This window comes from Carassius gibelio, chromosome B22 (assembly GCF_023724105.1).
Source record: "Carassius gibelio isolate Cgi1373 ecotype wild population from Czech Republic chromosome B22, carGib1.2-hapl.c, whole genome shotgun sequence".
In the NCBI taxonomy this organism is placed as follows: domain Eukaryota; kingdom Metazoa; phylum Chordata; class Actinopteri; order Cypriniformes; family Cyprinidae; genus Carassius; species Carassius gibelio.
The window spans coordinates 26874385-26893678 of record NC_068417.1 but is presented as its reverse complement, the minus strand read 5'-3'; the positions used below and the strand labels follow the sequence as shown (position 1 = coordinate 26893678).

At 39.5% G+C, this 19294-nt stretch overlaps 1 protein-coding gene across 1 annotated transcript in view; it reads right to left on the bottom strand.

The window, feature by feature from the left end:
• Positions 1-18426, bottom strand: part of unc13a (unc-13 homolog A (C. elegans)) — a 42779-nt gene extending 24353 nt beyond the window's left edge. Inside the window, exons 1-13 of the mRNA XM_052590243.1 lie at positions 18084-18426; positions 11819-11848; positions 11621-11720; positions 8342-8459; positions 6647-6770; positions 6491-6561; positions 6262-6316; positions 5747-5776; positions 5380-5575; positions 4417-4536; positions 2125-2874; positions 1942-2035; positions 1102-1148 (exon numbers count right to left, since the gene is read on the bottom strand). Coding sequence (XP_052446203.1) covers positions 1102-1148; positions 1942-2035; positions 2125-2874; positions 4417-4536; positions 5380-5575; positions 5747-5776; positions 6262-6316; positions 6491-6561; positions 6647-6770; positions 8342-8459; positions 11621-11720; positions 11819-11848; positions 18084-18105 — 1757 coding nt within the window. The 5' untranslated portion in view covers positions 18106-18426. The remainder of the gene's footprint in view (positions 1-1101; positions 1149-1941; positions 2036-2124; positions 2875-4416; positions 4537-5379; positions 5576-5746; positions 5777-6261; positions 6317-6490; positions 6562-6646; positions 6771-8341; positions 8460-11620; positions 11721-11818; positions 11849-18083) is intronic.
• Positions 18427-19294: the final 868 nt, after the last annotated feature.

Here is a 19294-nt window from a genome sequence, read left to right as displayed (position 1 = left end):
TTAAAAACATTAACTGAATTTACATTTGATTTACATTACACATAAAAAACAATAAAAAAAAAACAATAAGTAAAGCTTCGTGTTAAGCATTTTCCTCCAATAGAAAATCGTTATAACGTAAAAAAATAAATAACTAAAATAAAAAAGTGGCTTATTGCATTAAGAAAGTAATATTAAAAGGTATAAAAAACCTCAGTGTACTGATGATATAAACTATATGCAGACAAGCAGCCCAGGATATGAACACAAAGTGCATGCATGTTAAGTGTTTTCCTTTGATAGAAACCATTAATAATAATAATAAAAAAAAAACGCTTAACGTGGCTTAAACGTTAAAGTCAGTGGTATAAAAAGGCCAAATAAAGTAAATTTTATGTGTCTGACTTCCAGTCTTATACATTTCTGCAATTTTAAGCTATACAGAACAGTTCATCTTGCTGATTGATGTTGTGAACCGACACACAGGGTGGATAAAACAAAAAATGTTACTGTTTATTGCACTCTGTTATTTTTCTCATTATTTCCCTACTGTGCATAATGAAGCAGAAGTCTTGAACATTCACAGAGAAAAAGGCTTACGTCCACATTGAAAAATAAGGTGGTTAAGTTGGTGGTGTTGTGACAGTAGCGAATTTATACCATTCTATCTCTCACTGCAGCCAAAAGTATCCGCTTGCGCTTGAAGCCACTGAGTCACATGAAGGCATGACAACAAAACAGCATAGCAGGGGAGGAGCAGCAATGTTTGCATTCGAGATGTAAAAAGAGCGATATATATACACACACAGACTAGTCTAATCTTTGTTAAATGTATTAAGCAATGTATTAAGTATAGAGGAGAGAAAAATAACCTTGGGTTTCAATCTAATCGGGCTAGTATTGTTCCAATACCAATACAAACGTTGGCATTGATATTACCGATATTAGGATCGATCCGCCCACCCCTAAAGCGTATTCGTCATAGTGATTCATAAAAGCTTCAGGTACTTCCTGATGTTTAAATGTTTACATAAATTATATATCATCTAAAGCATGAAGTTTGAATTGCTCAGACGCATAGCTGCTCTGAAAAATTAGCTGCAGTCCTTTGGTGACACTCACCCTGCTTGCAAAAAGAGTGACGCAAGTCCTGGAGTCTCGCCTCGAGCCTGGGGACAACAGGGAGTTACAGCAGGGTCAGTGACAGATCTCTACATCTCTCTTTAATCCATCTGCTAAACCATATTTAACATTTTTTCAATATCCATGCAGACCTCACAATGTAATTTCAATGATATAATTTATAATAAAGAAAAAAGACCATTGTCTGTTTTGAGAGGAGAAAGAGCCTGCAGTCAGCTGATCTCATTGACGTCAGTTGCAGGACTCTCTCATAATTAGACTGGATTTGCCGGACATCTTTATCTCATCCATCATTATTCTTTCATCACAACTCCATGAGTATCTCAGAGGAAGCAGGCTGCAGCCATCGGTCAGGAATATGTGTTTAATTTGGACCCACACATAGTCACACCCACCTTTCAGACTGCTTGTCCAGCTTCAGTAAAGCAGTGAAGAACATGACAATCATCATGGCAATGACAAAAAACTGAAAGAAATAAAACACAAAAAAGCAAAAACAAATGGGGTTGAACACAAAGAGGGGGCAGGGCATGAAATCTCAAAACAAAGACTTGTATTGTAAACATATGTAAAATGTAAACTTAAAAGCAAGTGACAAAAAAGTAACATGACGTGGACAAGACAGGCAAGAAAAAGGACAACAACGCCGGGCAAGAAGACTAACCAAAAACTGACAACCCAGTGTTGGCCAACAGAACCAACTGTACTGGGCATAAGCAAGCTGGCAAACTTTGATTGGTTACTGAATTACTATGTACTTGGAGAAAGCTAATCAAACAAATATAGTATCAATGTCAGGCTTCACAAGACCTCATTTACCTCCTGAAGTTGAAGGCGAACCCTGTTGAAGAGTCGCAGCCAGTTGGCTTTGGCCCTTAGTGCAGGGTCCACAGGTGGCTCCAACTTTGGTGTGCTGGGAAAGGATGGACATTTTTTTTTAGATATAACTTGCATTCAGCAAAATGTCATGAAAGGCTACACCTTCTCCAAGGACAAGCTTACCTCTCTGGAGGAGCATCTTTCTTTTCTTGTTCTGCTTCAGGCAGGACCTCAGAAGCAGGGGTAAGCAAAGGTTCCTCAGAAGGAGCTGCCAGCTTGCCTGCAGGTGTTGGGACCTTCTCAGGCTCCAACTCTGAGACTCGTGGTGGGGTCAAGGTATGAGGGACCTTGGCAAAAACACCCTGTGGCTGCTGTGGGGGCGGTGACTTTCGCTTAGGCTCAATGGTCTGGAATGGTGGTTGAGATTGTGGTGGCTGTTGCTGGTGTATGGAAGCCTGTTTCTCCAGTGGTGGACGGCTGGTTGGGGCCTCAGGAGCTAACGCTGGGGCAGTGCTGGTTGGGGTAGGGGTGTAAGGTGGCTCCTGCTCTTCACTGAGAGTACCATCCAGTGGATAAAGGTCTCCGTCCTCTTCATACACCATTCCTTCCTCTTCCTCCTCATAAGGATACTCCCTTTGCTCTTGCTCATAGATCTCACCATCCTCTTCATCATAGAGTGCACCTTCTTCACCTCCATCTTTGTTATACTCCCCATCATCACTGTAGACGCCATGCGGCTCATCTGGATCCCAACCAGGTGAGTCTTTACCATAGCTAACGGAGGAATGGCAGGAATGGTAGGAGTCATTCTCATCGTAGAACTCTCCGGAACCTCGGAAGCTCTCACCATCCTCTGGGCCAAACTCCTCACTGAGTTGGGAGCTGCCACGGCTCAGCTCACCCGAGGAGGCATAGCGACTACTACCGGTGGGGCTGTGGGAGTAAAGAGTTGTTAGTTATAGGTCTTGGAAGAAACAAGATGGGCGACTGCTGATATACGGTTTATGGGCCATAATAATTGTGGTAAAGAAAGCAGGAACGACCAACCATAAAGGAATCTTATCCTTGTCAGCTGATAGAAGTCTCTCCCTGCTGAAAACAAAAGCTTAAACCTGCCAAATATGGTTTTCTGCTCTTAACTGGTCTCCCAGAAGGCTGGCCAATACACCATCCTAAACCAGCTAAGACAAGCAAACAAATTTAGGGTTGGTTTAACGGTATTCTCTTCAGCAGGGAAAAGGTTTCTGCTTATTTATGGATGTATGCGTGCAGGTAAGGTGGTGAGAGAAAACAAGACAGAATCCTGAGGTTCATTTGAGGGATTCGAAGGAAAAAACTCACATCAACATACAGACTCAAAAAGAACTGTTTCACAAAAACTGCTAAATGCCAATGGGAAGAGTTGTCCATGGACAGATTCATCCAGGTGGACTTAAGAAACGACAACACATTGAAAAAACAGAGATAGAAACACTGAGCTGAAAGAAAAGGGGATACAGCATTTTCCTGTGACACTTTAAACAATGGAAGGCTATTTATCTTTGCTGATGAATGAGCCAATTAGGTGTAGAGAGATTGAGAGAATGGAATGAGTAAGAAAAGATGCGCTGCCACACACACACACACACACACACACACACATTATCGATTACGGGACCTAAGGTTTAGTAATGCATGAAGAATCAGAAGCGAAAGAGATGGGGTGTGTAATAGGCTGTGAGCCAAAAAGCATCTGGGCTTCAGACTAGAGGAAATATGAGAGCCACAGGACACACACACAATTACACATACAATCACAATTCTGTCAAGCCTTTCCGCCGATTAATCATATATCCTTGTCACCTTTTCTCACTTCCTCGCACACAAACCCATAAATTCTCAAGACACACACACAGCTTTATTTCCTGTCTTCCACACGACACATTTTGGCTTTCGGAAAGGTTTTGTCCATGAGATGCTGAAAGGGTAAATCAGTGATGTGAACATCCCCTGGTCTCTGTCATAGCCATCAGCATGGTCCATTCTGCTGCCCACACACAGCCTAGTGTGTCTAAAGGCTATGTAATTAGCGCACACTAGGCTTTTGCAATTACAACGTTATTCTCTAACTCTGTCCATTTGCAATTGCACCAAATTCCGATTTACACAGTACAGAAGTCACAAGAAAAAGCTTCTGAGACGTACGGGTTGGTTACCTAATAACAGGTGACAGGTCATTAACAGGTACACAGTAGTCATGATAGAGGACATAGATACATATACAAAGAGGTATACATAGAGTATATATATCAATAGACCATGTATGTAAAAGAAGGACTGGTGCGCATGCATGGCAAGCATAGCGAGGACCACAGGACCAGACAAGTCCAATTCCACGACATCATCACAGCGGGACGGAATCACAGGCTGGAGCAAGAAGAAGAGCAGGAGGAGGAGGTGGAAGAGGGTGGATGTGTAGGAGCTACGGAGACCCACCTATCAGAGAGCGAGTGCCTACTGTCTAAGGAGTACTGGCGGCTGGTCCGCCTGCTTGAGCCAGAAGCCGAATCGAGATCGCTGCGGTCGTTGGTGGCGGAGTCTAAACTATCATAGCGTCTGGTGAGAGGGAAGGGGATGGGGGAGGCAGGAAGAGGAGGAGCATGAGTAATGTCTTTTTTCATCTCACCTTATGTGTTGGGAAAATGACCCAACTTAAGGCAATGGTTAATCAGCTACTAAGAGACTCTTATCAAAAGCATCACTTTGGGATCAGGGTCTATCCATTTGTAAGACTGTAGGGTGGCTGCTTTGAGGCAGCTATGCCTCCTTTTGGTAAAACTATCTTAAGGGACAGTTCCCCAACAGTCTGCCCTGTTAAAAAAAAAAACAGCATATGTTTTGAAGCATGGCAGCTGGTTTGAGCTGGCTTAAGCTGGTCCTTAGTTGGCCACGAGTTGGTTAATAGCTGGTCATGTGTTGGTCCTAAGCATCAGCTTCTACTCAGGACCAGCTGATAACCAGCTCAGGACCAACTAAGGACCAGTTCAAACCAGTTGCAATGTTAAAAACTTGGAGAAGGAGCTTCAGGTGCCATTTGGGACAAGGCAAGAGTCTTAGAGCACAAAGTCTCCAGCATGCAATGCAATAATGTAGGGAATACCACTTTTGCAAGACAAAATGTACAGGAAATAAAAACTCGTTTTGAAGTGAAATGGGCCAAAACGAACAATTGAGGGGAAACGTTGCATTCATATCACAGAGTGGCACCAGTGTGGCTCCGAACCCATGAAGTGTATACAATGACCGCTCATCCATGGCTTGTATAGTCACCAATGCATAGGAATAAGAACAGAGGAAAGTCCCACAGACACAGTGAATGTTTTTACCAACTGATAGATGCTAAAGTGACTAGAATTAGAAAATACATTGCAACCAGGAATTGGGGCTTATGGAATTTACCTAATGGGTCTCTGGTTATCATAGTCATAGTCATGCATGTCGTTGTAGCGGGAGCCATGGTGCATGTGACGGATGGGGTATTGGTGCATGGATGCGTTGGGCTGAGAAGTGGTGTAGAATGGAGGCGGGATGCTGTTGCTGGTTTCGCTGCGGTAATCACTGTCTCGATCGTCCACAGCACTGTCTGGATCGTCATCTGAGAAGCAAGTGCAGAATTTAGATGTAAATTGTGTGGATTAACTGTAATATCTGGTACTTTTTTAAATATTGATGTTCTAGGACCAAAACCATGCCCATCATACTTTGGGAGGAGTCAATGAAAGTTTTCATGCATTTCTTTTTAACTCATAAAACAAAGTTTACTTACTTTGCTGGTCCCCCCATAGACTCCAGTTACCTATTAGAACAATGAGTCGACACAAAAATTAGAAGCAGGCCAAGAATTTTTTTTTTTTTTGAGACACATGCCTCTGTGTGACCATGAACAAGCAGCTTGTTATAAATCTAGGTTGTAAAACTACCAGGTGTGACACAGACATAAATTTGGATGTCTGGAGTGCAGAATAGTGACCTCACCCAGGCACGCTAAGTGCTAATGGTTAATAGCTCTGATGTAAAGCAATAAAAAATGGCCTGTTGGCAAACCAAAGATTCCCGCTCCTTAACCCACACATGCATGTGATATTGCTGAATACTGTCCAGGAAATCTCTATGCACCATGATGCTAAGCCATCCATCTAGTGCTCAGAGATAAAGCAATTTCATATTGGACCTGCTGATGGGGTGACTGGACCTCTAATGAGGTTCTGCACACATCAACCTACCAAGGGGACTTGCAATTTATAGTGTGTGTCTAAGTGTGAGTAGCGCTTGAAAGCTCACAGCACTGAGTTGATGGCACTGGAAGTGGTCTCTCGTGCTCCTCCTGGTATGTGTACTGCAAAATAAGCAAACAAAAATTACTGTTTGAACAGGTGATAGTCTTTATTTTAACAGGTCAGTAGGCAAAGAAAAAAAACTGTTCAGGTCTCAGGAGTACTCTGACAGACTCAAATTAATGCATGTTCCGCCCTTGGGCTCTGGGGAGGACTGTAAACACAACAAGACTCACATCTTGGTCCCTCATGGCATTAAGCTGCTCCAATTTCTTGGCCCAGTATCGAGCTTCCTCCTCTGGTATATCTAGAATGATGAAAACTATGGGTTAGCATTAGGACGATTGTGGACCAAATGCAGTATTTTAGAAAGCAAAACACAGTAAGGATACCTAATGGGAGTTCAAATCGTGTATCCAAAAGCACTCGATGGAACGTGGGATCTTTGGTGCCACAGATCTCATTCTCAGCCATAATGACCTGGGAGTCTAAAGTCAGCCATTGTCCTGGACCTTCCTACAACACAAGAGAAAAAAAAGCACTGCGCTCAGAGACATGTTGTTGTCTGTAGGAGTAGGAGTCATTTTATTTCACGCCAACGATACATATAAAGTTAATTTTGCTTTAAATAATGCCTTTATGATATAAACATGTTTGATATCAAAGAACATCAGTATGTCAATATCCCAAAAAACAAACAAAAAAACTTAAGCTCACTGAAGACAAGTAAACAATCAGCGATTAAATAAGAATTAGGAACTAATTACAAGCAATAGGATGAAAAAAACAAAACCTACTACAGAAAAACAAATAAATAATGTATTGTAAATATTAGTTTTTTTTTATTGTATTTGTATTTTTATTTTTTTTGATAATGTAAGAAAAGTTGTATAACTGTGTTGTGCTGTGTGCAAGCTATTATGCAACAACTGCATGAGTGTAAAAACAAAAATGCACTTCACGATCGAAAATTTAGGTGAGATAAATAAATATTTTAGAAAAATGTTTCCTTCCACCCCTCAAATAAAATAAATAAATAAATAAATAAAAAACCCTATGAGAGGGAAATTCTCCCCATTTTCACAAATGAAATTCAGGCCCTGAATAAATGTCTAAAAATCCTAATTAATGTATTACTATAAATAATTCTACATGATAAAAAAAAAGATTGGTATTGGTGATCGTATCGGCAGATACTGCTTTCTGTAATTTGTGATCAGCCTCAAAAATCCTGATCGGAGCACCCTTAAAAATATTATATAAGGGCCTTTCGCACCGCTTTAGTTCCAGAACTAAATGTGAAGTACTAATGTACTGGGACGATTGTGCTCAAACTATTTCCCAGTTTTATTTAAAGGATTGTAAGTGACGTAAACCGGTTACAGAGAGGTCATTTGTGCGCGGCGTTAACAATAGGAGGATGGAGGGCGCTGTCATCGGAGCTGTGTTTTTGTTGCATCTCACATGTTTCACAATAATGGACATGAAATGTCTACGTATACATACATTTAAATTAAATAAATGTATGCATTTAGCAGACGCTTTTATCCAAAGCGACTTACAGTGCATTCAGGCTATCAATTTTTTACCTATCATGTGTTCCAGGGGAATCGAACCCCCAACCTTGCGCTAGCTTGCTTGCTAACGCAACGCTCTACCAGTTGAGCTACAGGAAAGAAGAGCTACAATGTTTACAGCGTTTTAAATCATGGCAGGTGAGGGCGTTTTCATACACGTCTGGCCAATCAATGTATACTTACGTCACGGTTAGTACCAGTTGTGCTGGTTAGACCCCGCTCCGGAGTAGGAGCTAATTTGGTTCTCAAAAAAGGCAGTCCGGTACTAAAATCGCATTCCAGTTCCGAAGGTGCAAAAAAACGCCAAAAAGTGGGTAGTTCCACAATTAGTTCTGGTACTATGAAAATTCTCCTGCGGTGCGAAAGGCCTTATAGAGTCTTACAAGGAATGGTTTCTGTTTGCAATGAGAGCCAATGGTAGGCTTCAGCTACAGATCTACACATATAGCTCTACAGAGGCTGAGAAAAGCTGCAAGCTGTTGGAGGCCAGGCTGGCCATCTGGGCAGTACCTCGTTCGACTGTCGAATGCTGCGCAAAGGGATCCACAATGTGCCAACCATGGTGTCCCAGATCAGTCCTTTGTTCCATACCTCAACTGTCAGGCCCAGATCCAGCCTGTTAATCTCACTAGAAGACGAAGTGAAGGGTAGTATTGAGAAACAGACAGATGGAGAGAGATATTCATGTGTTTTTATGATGATATGGAGACAATACTGGTATGTCTGCTTCATATATCTTCAGTTAATAAACCCACATTAATAATCAAGAGACCTAAGGCAAAAGTTTCTGAATTACTGTGGAGAAACTGCAAGACAAGTTTTAGTTCGATTAGACATGCTGAAAAAACAGCCCCCAGAGAATGGTGGAGGACAAAAATAAAATCCATTTTGACAGGGGCACTATTTTAAATGGAAAAAGAAACAGAAAATAGCAATAAAAACCAAACAGGGAACAGACAACAATGCCATCTGTGTCTTGGGCATCTCCAGCGCCACTCCAAGTGAAGCTCCATAGGACTACGATCTCTAAAGCCACATCAAATCCTAATAAGATATTAAAACCAATCCTTCTTACAGACCACAGGGGCTAATCTTGGGGACAGTGGTGGTGCTGCTTTAGACATTACACAGCAAGATACAGAGGTGCTGACTCAAAATGAAGCTCTTGCAGTGTCAACCAAATGCTTTCGTAGTTTTGCTCTCAGTGTCTCAAAATTTTCTTCATTAGAACATTCACATTCTGAACAAAATGTGCAAAAACATTTTCTGATTTGTGAATGGATGCAAGTGTGTTGCTGTGTTCTTCTAACTGGTTGCTAGGGTAGTCTGGGTGGCTAGTTGGGGCGTAATGGTACACAGAAGTCACGGTTCGGTACGTACTTAGGTTTTGGGTTCACAGTTCAATACGAGTTCAGTACAACAGAAGTTTTTTTTCATTTATTCTGAACAGACAGTAGTGCTACGTATATGTAGCATGACTAGTTGTTTTTGATTTGATTTAGATTTACATAAGACACCTGCACAAAACAAAGACACCTGCACAAAACAAAAACAGCAGAGGGACTGAATTCAAATGCAAATTTATTACTGACAGCAGATGGCGCTTATGGAACAGCAACGATATAGAGTTTCCTATATAAACCCACAAATAGTTTTCTTCCTATATTTCGAGCATCATGAACAATGAGCTTGACCTGCCTGGTACAGTATTTTCTCCCGTTTACAGACTTCATAAAAACTCCACACAAATTACATTTGGGAAATAATTGCAATGCAGTTTGCATGGAATTCTGGAATTGAGATCGGCCCAAATAAAACCCAAAACCAGTTCCAGTTTATAGCCGGTCAATCAGAGCATCTCTAGAGCCTAAACTTTCCAACACTGCTGATTTAAAACAAGCAGGCGGTTCTACAAGCTCTTGTTTGCCGCAACGATTTTGGGTTGTTGCATAGATTGCCTCTTCGTCTGCTCTTTCCTGTTGTGACGGTTAGCATTGCATTTCTGCATGCGCCCCCTTCTGGATTGATCCCTATAACTGACTGTATTCGTTGTTTGATTACATAAACCAAACAGTGACAATTTGGGGCAAATACATGTACTGTTACACTTCTAGTGGCTACTACAATGATTGCTAGGACAAGTTATGCAGGTTCTTATATGTTCAGGGCAGTGTTGGGAGTAACGGTGTTTAAGTATAACGGCGTTACTAACGGAGTTAAATTTTCAGTAATGGAGTAATCTAATTAATTACTTTTCCCATCATTGCAACGCTGTTATCTTTACTGATAATGTTAAGTGTCGCGTTACTACAATTTGGTTGAATAAAGTGCGAGGTGTCATGCTTTGGCTAGTGGCTACACATCAGCTGCCTGACACCGTTGCGAAAACAGATAATGATTGGCTGGGTGGGCGGTGGCCTGCTCACGCTGTCTCACTGCATGCTCCAACAACCACTAAACACAAGACGGCACCAGCGATAATGGCGTTCTCGAATTGGAAGTACCAGGAATTAAAGGCAAGAATGTTTCTGTGACATGCACGGTATGCCCAGGAAAAAAGACTTTATCCACGTCTGCCTCAAGCAACTCAAATCTTATGAACCACCTCAATCAACACATGCTAACATGTTACTGTACTGAATATTTAATGCTGTGTTCAAACCAGACACGACTTGCACAAATAAATCTAGTTTTATAAGTATTTAATGTGAGAATATAGTTGTTTTAAACTCAAATATATGGTTTATTTAAAAAGACAGCTTCTATTTAAGAATGTGTTTCGCTGATTTTCGGAGGTTGTCAATTCGCGTCTGTTCAGACGCTCTATTAGCGTCTGGTGTGAACTCACCATAAGAGTTGGATAGTGTTCTGTTTATTGTTTGCCTTAATGTTGCACTTGAATTTTATTTTTATTTCTATGCATTTCATATGGCAGGCTGCAATCTATTGAATTAAAATAAATACAACATTTTCTAAAATACTTAGTGTTTTTATTCTTCAATCAGTTAATATAAACATCTTATATATTAAAGATGTTATAGGACATAATAGCGTTATAGAACATAAAAAATAACGTCACAGTTACTTTGCTGAGTAACTAATTACTTTTACAATGTGGTTAATGAGTTACTAACTCGGTTACATTTTAGGAGAAGTAATTTGTAACTGTAACTAATTACTTTTTTAAAGTAAGATGACCAACACTGGTTCTGGGTGTTTGAATTGGTAAACTAAGTCAAAAGAGCTCATCCAAAGCTTTTTGAAGTGTTTAAATTTAAGATATTACTTTGTTGTACTTCGTGAACTCCTCTATTTAAATGTTTTATGTCTATTCTTTCAGGACAACAAGTATAGAAGACAAGATTTACTGCAATTAGTGCTAAGCAACATTTGGGCCCTTGAGGGTGAAACCATTAGGGGGTACTTCCTGACTGGCACTACCAAGGGAATGCCAACTGTCACATGCAAAAACAGAAATAGCTCCTTCATCAAGGTTCTTGTCAGCTCAGTCGTAAGGATTGAAACGTACTCTACACATGTTTGTGACGGCAAATGTTTCTAGCTACACTAGCTCAAGCTCTCACGATATAGGCTATGAAATGTGTCTGAATGCAGTTTAATTCAAGTACAGATGGCATTCTCGGCATTACCACTAGGGAACACACATTAAGGGTGCACAATGGGACCCTGTGCTTGGAATGCTTTGCCCAAACATTTGAATCAGCATTATGAATTACTTGTTTCTAGTCTTTCCTTGCACTGTTAAAAAGAAAGTGAAGAGGAACTCACAACATGAAGTCCTGTTCCCAACATGGCTGACTGCCGCGCACGGTTACGGTGGTGCTTTTCACGTTCTGAACCTTCAGTGACACGTACGTGTTGAATTTCTCTGCAAAGAAATGCCAGTGCATTTAATAGACTGCTGCAGGAAATAAAAATACAAAAAGATATTGTGGAAAGCTAGTTACAGTGAGACTTCAGGCTTACCTTGCGGTCCATCGAGCTTGGCTTTCTTCACTGTAATAGAGAGAGATGGGTATGTAAATAAGTAATAAACACAGGTATTAAAAATAATCACACTTTACATATCAGGCAGCGCATTTCACATTCAATGTCAGCATATTTGCATTTCTGCAAAAGGGATTCCTCAAGGCTAGACTCCAGTTTGTAGGGATTTTCAATTAGTGGGAAGGCAACTCATATAACTTCCGCTTGAACATACAAAAAGTGCCATGATACTGTCATGGTTTTTGGACATGGCAATGTTTTTTGGTATGTACCGTGTTGCATAGTGTTACCATGGTAAATAAATACTATGATAATCATTCATTACCAAAGTATAAGGTGAACTTAAGTTGAATTTATATCAAAGTATCCTGTAATCACAATCTGATTCTATTTCTGTAGCATGGTAGCACCACAGTTCTTTTTTAAAAGCGTTGTTAAAGAGAAATACTCATGAAAACCTTTAAAACCATCATGTCAAGCAACAAAAGAAACAGAAAACAATTTGGGTGCTTATGAAACCTCAGAGGGGTCTAGAGAGGCAGTCACTGTCAGTTATGCTTAGGGGAAATCTGAAAAAAAAAAAATCCCCTACTGAGCTTCTTTTAAAGCCGAGTGACATCAGTGACCCCATTCATAATTCATATTCCCCTATTCAGAGTGGGTAGAAGCATCCTCGAGTTAAGGGGACCTTAAAATAATTCCAATCCTTCCACTGTAATCCTTCACAGTCAGCGTTCCTCTTTAAATTCAGTGCAGAATATCTCACTTCCTCTAAAACTCTTACCGGCTGACATTTTCAACACCTGAGAGTGGCTCTAAGTTATACCGAACGCAAAGCATATGAGTCAGAGGTTTTTGACAAACTGATAATATCACAAACAAACGAAATGGAAACTCTCACATTGCATTCGTCTGTTTGCCAACATACTGCAAATCTACACTTAAATGCTTGGGGAAAATTGAACATCAATTTCCTGCTGAGAAGGGGGAATGTTAGTGCTGGTTTGTTGCTAGTCTAGCTGGCACAACGGCTTCCTTAAATTTGGTTGAAGCCACTCAACAAGTATAATCAGGTAAACCTGACTGATCAAGGAAGTCGAGCTGGTTAAGCTACAGTACGGTAGTTAAAATGCCTAATGGAGTGATGCTAACATCCAAAACACTGAAATTTGTTGCATTCCATAAATGCTAATAGCTCCAGATGACAATATGTGAGTGGTAAGGTATGGAATTGGAGCGAGGTGCAGAGTTTGCCCACAGTAGTGGGTGATATCATTCCAGGTCGGGTTTGGCAGCTATGAACAAATCACAGCCTTGCTGATATTAAGTACAATAAATGAACATCTAGTTCATGTGCAACCCTCACACAGTACATCAACAAACTGTTGGCTGAACATCTGATGCATAAAGCACACAAAATGGGAAAACACTTTGGGAGGATTTCCAGGAGTTCTTTAAAGGTACTTTAATTCTTTACAGTGTTAGCAGTTCAGCCCAAAAACAAGAATTCTGCCATTAATTACTCACCCCCATGTTATTCCAAACCTGTATGACCTTCTCTCATCTTTGGAACACAAATTAAGATATTTTTGATGAAATCCGAGAGCTTCCTGACCCTTCATAGACAGCAAGGGAACTTCGTCATTCAAGGCCCAGAAAGTAAGGACTTTGTTAAAAGAATCCATGTGACAACAGTGGCTGCAATTTCAAGAAGCTACAAGAATACTTAATGTGTGAAAAAAACAAAAAACAAACAAAAAACAAACAAACAAACAAACGTTACTGTCGTTAACACACGCAGACACACATGGAAGAGAAGAAACTGAAATAAAATCATTCAGAAACAATTTTAGCATCTTTTGTGTATAAGATACATTATTAATCATAATCATCACTCGTTACAGAAACACACCCCAAAGTGGAACAGATCTAGCATTTTGAGCGACATAATGCACTTTTCCACCACGTAGTTCAAGGAACTCAGTCATAGCTAGGAACAAACCAGTAGGGTCGTTCCTAGAGAACCAATTTATCCCTTGGGCCATTGTCCTGGTTTAATTCGCATCGGCAGCAGGAGCTCTGAAGCAGCCGACAATGATATCTTTATTAGTGGCATTTTCAAACATCTACAACTGGTGAATGGAGGACGCCGTGTTTGGAGATGTTTTTGTTGTGTGTGTGTGCGTGCGTGTGTTTGTCGTGCCGTGTCTTGGGTTTCGTGATAATGGAGATGAAATGTAAACGCACAATTTTTCACAGAATTGAAAGAGCTAGTGTGAAAACTAGACCAAATCTCCTACGACAACTCATAGTGTTATCATCAAAGCTGAGAAAATAACACAACGCTGCTGACAACAGGTAAATGCTGTTATCGTTGTTTTCCATGTTCGTGAAGTCAAAGTTTTACATGGCCTTTTAAAAATGCCGGGGTAACCAGTGTCTAGGGTGGACATTCGTGCCATTTTCGCAGGACACATCCTGGCCAGGATTTCTATATTACCAAAAATATCCATGTTTTGGCTTTGTTTGCACTGCACAGACCAATGGCTTCTTGTGCTTTTGAATCGCTTTCACGTTACTTTGATGTCATACACGATCAGTCAGCACAATGCTGATTTCCAGTCCGACACTAAAATGTACACGTATTTGCATCGCTTTGACCGTTCTCTGTACATCCCACCTTCTCAAGCAACACGATTGGTCGATTTTACGTACAATGTCTGCAGGTTATTGGTCAAGTGATCATTACCGTCATTAAGTATGTAAACAGGAAACCAAAGCCAAAACCCGGATGTTTTAGGCAATATAGAAATCCTGGCCAGGACGTATCCTGCGAAAATGGCACGAATGGCCACCCTACCAGTGTCTCGTATGCGTTTTGGTCAGTCAGCGTACACCGCTTCACTGATAGTTCCTACATAACTGTTTAAGACCCTCCTCTGAAGTAGGTAAATTCGTTTTTAATTAAATTTTTAGTTTAGTTAAATTTGTTTAATTTAGTTCCCCCAAATGGAGTTTGAGTTCCTGTGGTGTGAACACACCAAAAAGTGGGAACATCCGGCAATAGTTCTAGGAACTATTATAAATGTTTCCTCCAGTACGAAAGCGCCTACTATTCTGCTGCTATAGTGGACAAGCACCGTAAGGCTGATAGGAAAATGACATTTATAATGAAAGCCTCAAAATAACCAATGCTGCACCTCCACTCAAAGTTCCTGCTCACGATGCACCATTGTCTCCACCCACTCGTGCAGCCAGGCTATCCTCTCTCATGCTCCCACGCACCATCTCCTGCCATGTGGCTGGCATGCACGTGTGCTGCCTCTTTATCTCTTCCCCTCTTCCTCTCGCGCTCCATTAATCTCTCTGTGTAGCCAAGCTCAGGCAGAGCGAACTATATCCTGACACTAAAAATAACCACTTCAGGGTGAATGTTGAGTGAAGGGGGTTTTTGGGGGTGGGAGGCTAAAAGCTTGGCATTAAGGGATGATATTAAAACAAGCTTCAAAGAAATCTAGGATTTACATGCAGTGATTTAAAGTAATCCATCAGCGATGAACTTCGGTCATTACTTTTAATACCTATTTTGTTTTAGGTATTTGTTCATTTAAGTAAGGTTTTTTAATTGTTTTAGTTAACAATAACAATGCTCCAATTTCTTGTTTTTAATAAATAATATCAAATAAATACAACACAGCAGAGCATCCTTGAGGAACTACAGTGTTTGGCCTATTTAGGCCACTAGATTTAATGTTATTTGTCTTATGAATGACTATGAATGAATGTATAAGGTCTGTAACTCTGCAGTTGCACATGATGGTTTTCTTTTTATACCTCTTGTGTAAATCTACAACATTTGCAATTGACTGTCAGTGCTAAATTATACATGGTAACCGTTGATCGCATTAACTGCAACACAGTCATATATCTGGAAGGTTAAACAGGCAGTTCGAATCAATTATTAAAATGAAAATGAGTCAAGGCCCCGGTTCCTTACAGGCAGAGTTCATCCAGAAATAAAATCACATCTTTTGACTCCTGCATTAACAAGTATACACCTGTATAAATCCACTGTGGAACACACAAAAAGAGATGTTTAGTAGAATGTCAAGGCTGCTCTTTTCCATAAAATCAAAAAGTCAATAAAGTACATTTTGTGTGTGTGTGTGGGTGTGTCATGATTCCAAGGTTTAAACTGATAGCTTAGAATGCTTTTCCATTGAAACAAATCAGACATTTTAAACAGAGCTTAGAAAAGATTGCATTAAAATTCACCAAAAAGTGCCGAAGAAATGGTAATGTAACAGGACTACAAGACTTTCAACATCATCAACACACATCCGCTGGGAATTAGGCAAGCCGTACTGTACATCTGCTCAGGTTACTGCCAAGAATGATGCCAGTCAATGTGACACACACACACCCACACACTCACTGTCACATTCGGACGCTGCTTGTGAATCCGCTGCCTGTTTAATTACAGAGTGGTGGCAGACGTGCCGTGGATCAGAAAGTGTGTGTGGGATGTGTTCAAAGAAACATGGCTTACAGTATCGTTTAGATTTCCGAGGCTCCTACAACAGTTCTACAACAGACCGATCTGATTTGCATGTCGCCTTGCGTTAAATAGCAATCAAGAAAGCCAAGCAGCCCACTGCAAACTGCAGACCAGAAAGTGCATATGAAATACATTCAGCCAAAAATTTACACCACGTATTTCCACCTTTACAGACGCAGGGAGACACTATTCATACTTTCAGTTCCTAATAAATCTAATAAACTATCATTTTACAGCATTTATTCATCTCAATTTCTACATATCCACCTGTAATATGAATGAAAATGAACCATGATAATATACGTCACAAATGTTAACATTAAAATAAGTGCAACCTAAGCTAAAATTAATAAATGAAGGTGTCATTGTGCCTAATTTTTAATACTGAAATATTCAAATTGTGTTTCTTTAGATATAAAAATAACAGCTAAATTAAAGTAAATAATAATACTCATAATACAATAAAAATAAATACAAAATTGTTACTTCACACATTAAAATAACAAAACAAAAATAACAAAAATAATAATAAATGAAGGTTCGGTTAAATGTGTCATTCTGCCTCATTTTTAATATTCAACTATTTATTTATTTAGCTTAAAATTAAAGTTCAGCTTGAATAGTTTTAATAGTGAAATATCAAAAATTTGTGTTACATTTTTAAAATTACAATTTTTACTGCTGTAAAAAAAAAAAAAACTTTTAATGAAACCAAAGCTTAAGATAAGAAAATGTCCTAATTAATACTAACTAATACTAAAATTTACAATTAAATAAAACATTTAATAACATATTTAGAAATGGGAATGTATATAAACCTGTCCATCAGAAATGATTTTTAATGGCTTTGCTATGCAAGCATAAAATAAAACATTACAATATCTTTTGTTACATTAAAATGCAATGTCCTTCAATCCACAAAAGGGCTAAAAATGGTTGAAGACCCCCAATTTATTAATCTATTCATCTGTCAGTTTAGACCACATAGTGATTAAAACACATTATGGATTTTATTTCAGACATATTTGCATCTGATAGTTGTGGATGAGCATTACAGCAAAGAAAATGTCAACTTTAATGTTGTCTATCCATCGAGAAGGTTTTGAACTCCAAAGCCCTTTTACCACTGTATACAGTAAACGCGGTTATAAATAGATATCATCATTCATCAAAGCAGATCCCAACCGAGCAGGGGAGCAAACTAAAGCTCCATTTGGAATATCACGGGAACACACCCCTGAATCCTGTCTGTATTTGGCGGATTCAGTACACTGCATTTCTAGAGCATCTCTATGAACAAACTGCACATTCTACTAAATAACTAGATAAGTAAACCAACAAAAGAGTAAGTTATAATAATAATAATAAAGAGCCATTGCACAGAGCGGACACTCCTTTTGCCTTACATTTCATACTGTAATCATAACAGTTCCCTTTCAGTTGCATGAATATAAAAACCAATAATAATATTAAACTCCAATGGGGAAAAATATATAATCAATTACTGATCATTGATCAGACTGAAAAGCATACAGCGCTTGTAAACTATGCATTTCAATCAAAAGCAGTATCAGGTGACTAGTTAAAAACCTAACATACATATTTAACCCTTTCATTAAATGTATGCAATTCTTATATGCATGACCAATAGCAGGTATGCATCCATGCATGAAATAATACACTTACCTCCAACACACAGCAGTGACATCTCTTTATTAATTATTATCCTCGACCTTTGGCGTTATTTTAGATAATAAAACTGTTATTAAAACGATTTATGGATTATAATTTTTTATTTTATTTTTTTACGTTGAGAAACCTCCTCTCTCCGTTATCGAACTCTACCACAGAATATACAAAAACAACGGCAGCTGCTATTCCGAATCGTCCAGATTACTCGAGCCGAGGGTGTTTTCAGCCTCCCTCTCGACGCAAACCGCTGTTAGTCGGGCTATGTGTGATTATTAGAGCTGTTTTTTCAGCCGCTCGTAGCGCGACGCACTGCCATCTTGTTCAGCACCGCCGCCGCGAGGAGAGCTACTCCAGTGACGTCACGGCCCGAGCGGCGCACGCGAGCGAGCGATGCTGTCATCGGCAGAGCACGCGGACGCCTCTGATCCTTTATAGCTATTTAACCCAGCAGAGCCTGAACAAATCGTGGAGCAATTGCTAGGAACTATTCATTCATAACGGTCGGCAAATAAACATATGTTTTTAATTGGAAATGAGGTAGAAATTAAGATGCGGGGTCCGAAAGACTACAATGTTACTTTTTTTAATCCGTCGAAAAACCTACTTAAAGGGAAAGTTCACCCTAAAATGGTAATTGCAAAAGTGTCATAATTTACTTAACGACAGGATGTTCCTAACTCGTATGATTTAGTTTATTCTGTGAGACACAAAACACGACTGAACAATGGTCTCAGACTCCATTAACTTGTCGAAAAAGATGCTATGAAAGTGAATGGTGACTGAGGGTGGTTTGTTCATAACATTATGTAACCGCCTTTTATCTCAGTTCCTAATTCAATGAGAATACTGAATAAAACAACCCTACGGATAGATTTGTACTGCAGTTGTCTTTCAGAAACAATGGCTGCTATCATAAATTTGGATGTAAAGTAGGGTTAATTCGTTTTTAAAATGCATTGTATGAATGTTGTGATTTATTAATAATTTTAAATTACTCATATGATAAAGTCATATGCAATTATTAGGTCTGTGGGAAAATGTTGTTATATATGTGTAATTCCAGAGGATATGATGCATTTTTTTTTATCACGTGAACACTCTTTATGCTGTGGCCAATGTCACCCTCTACTGGATAAACGTACAACTGAAGGCTGAATAATGTAATGGAATCATTCAAATTTTTAAATAAAAATAAAAAAGTAAAA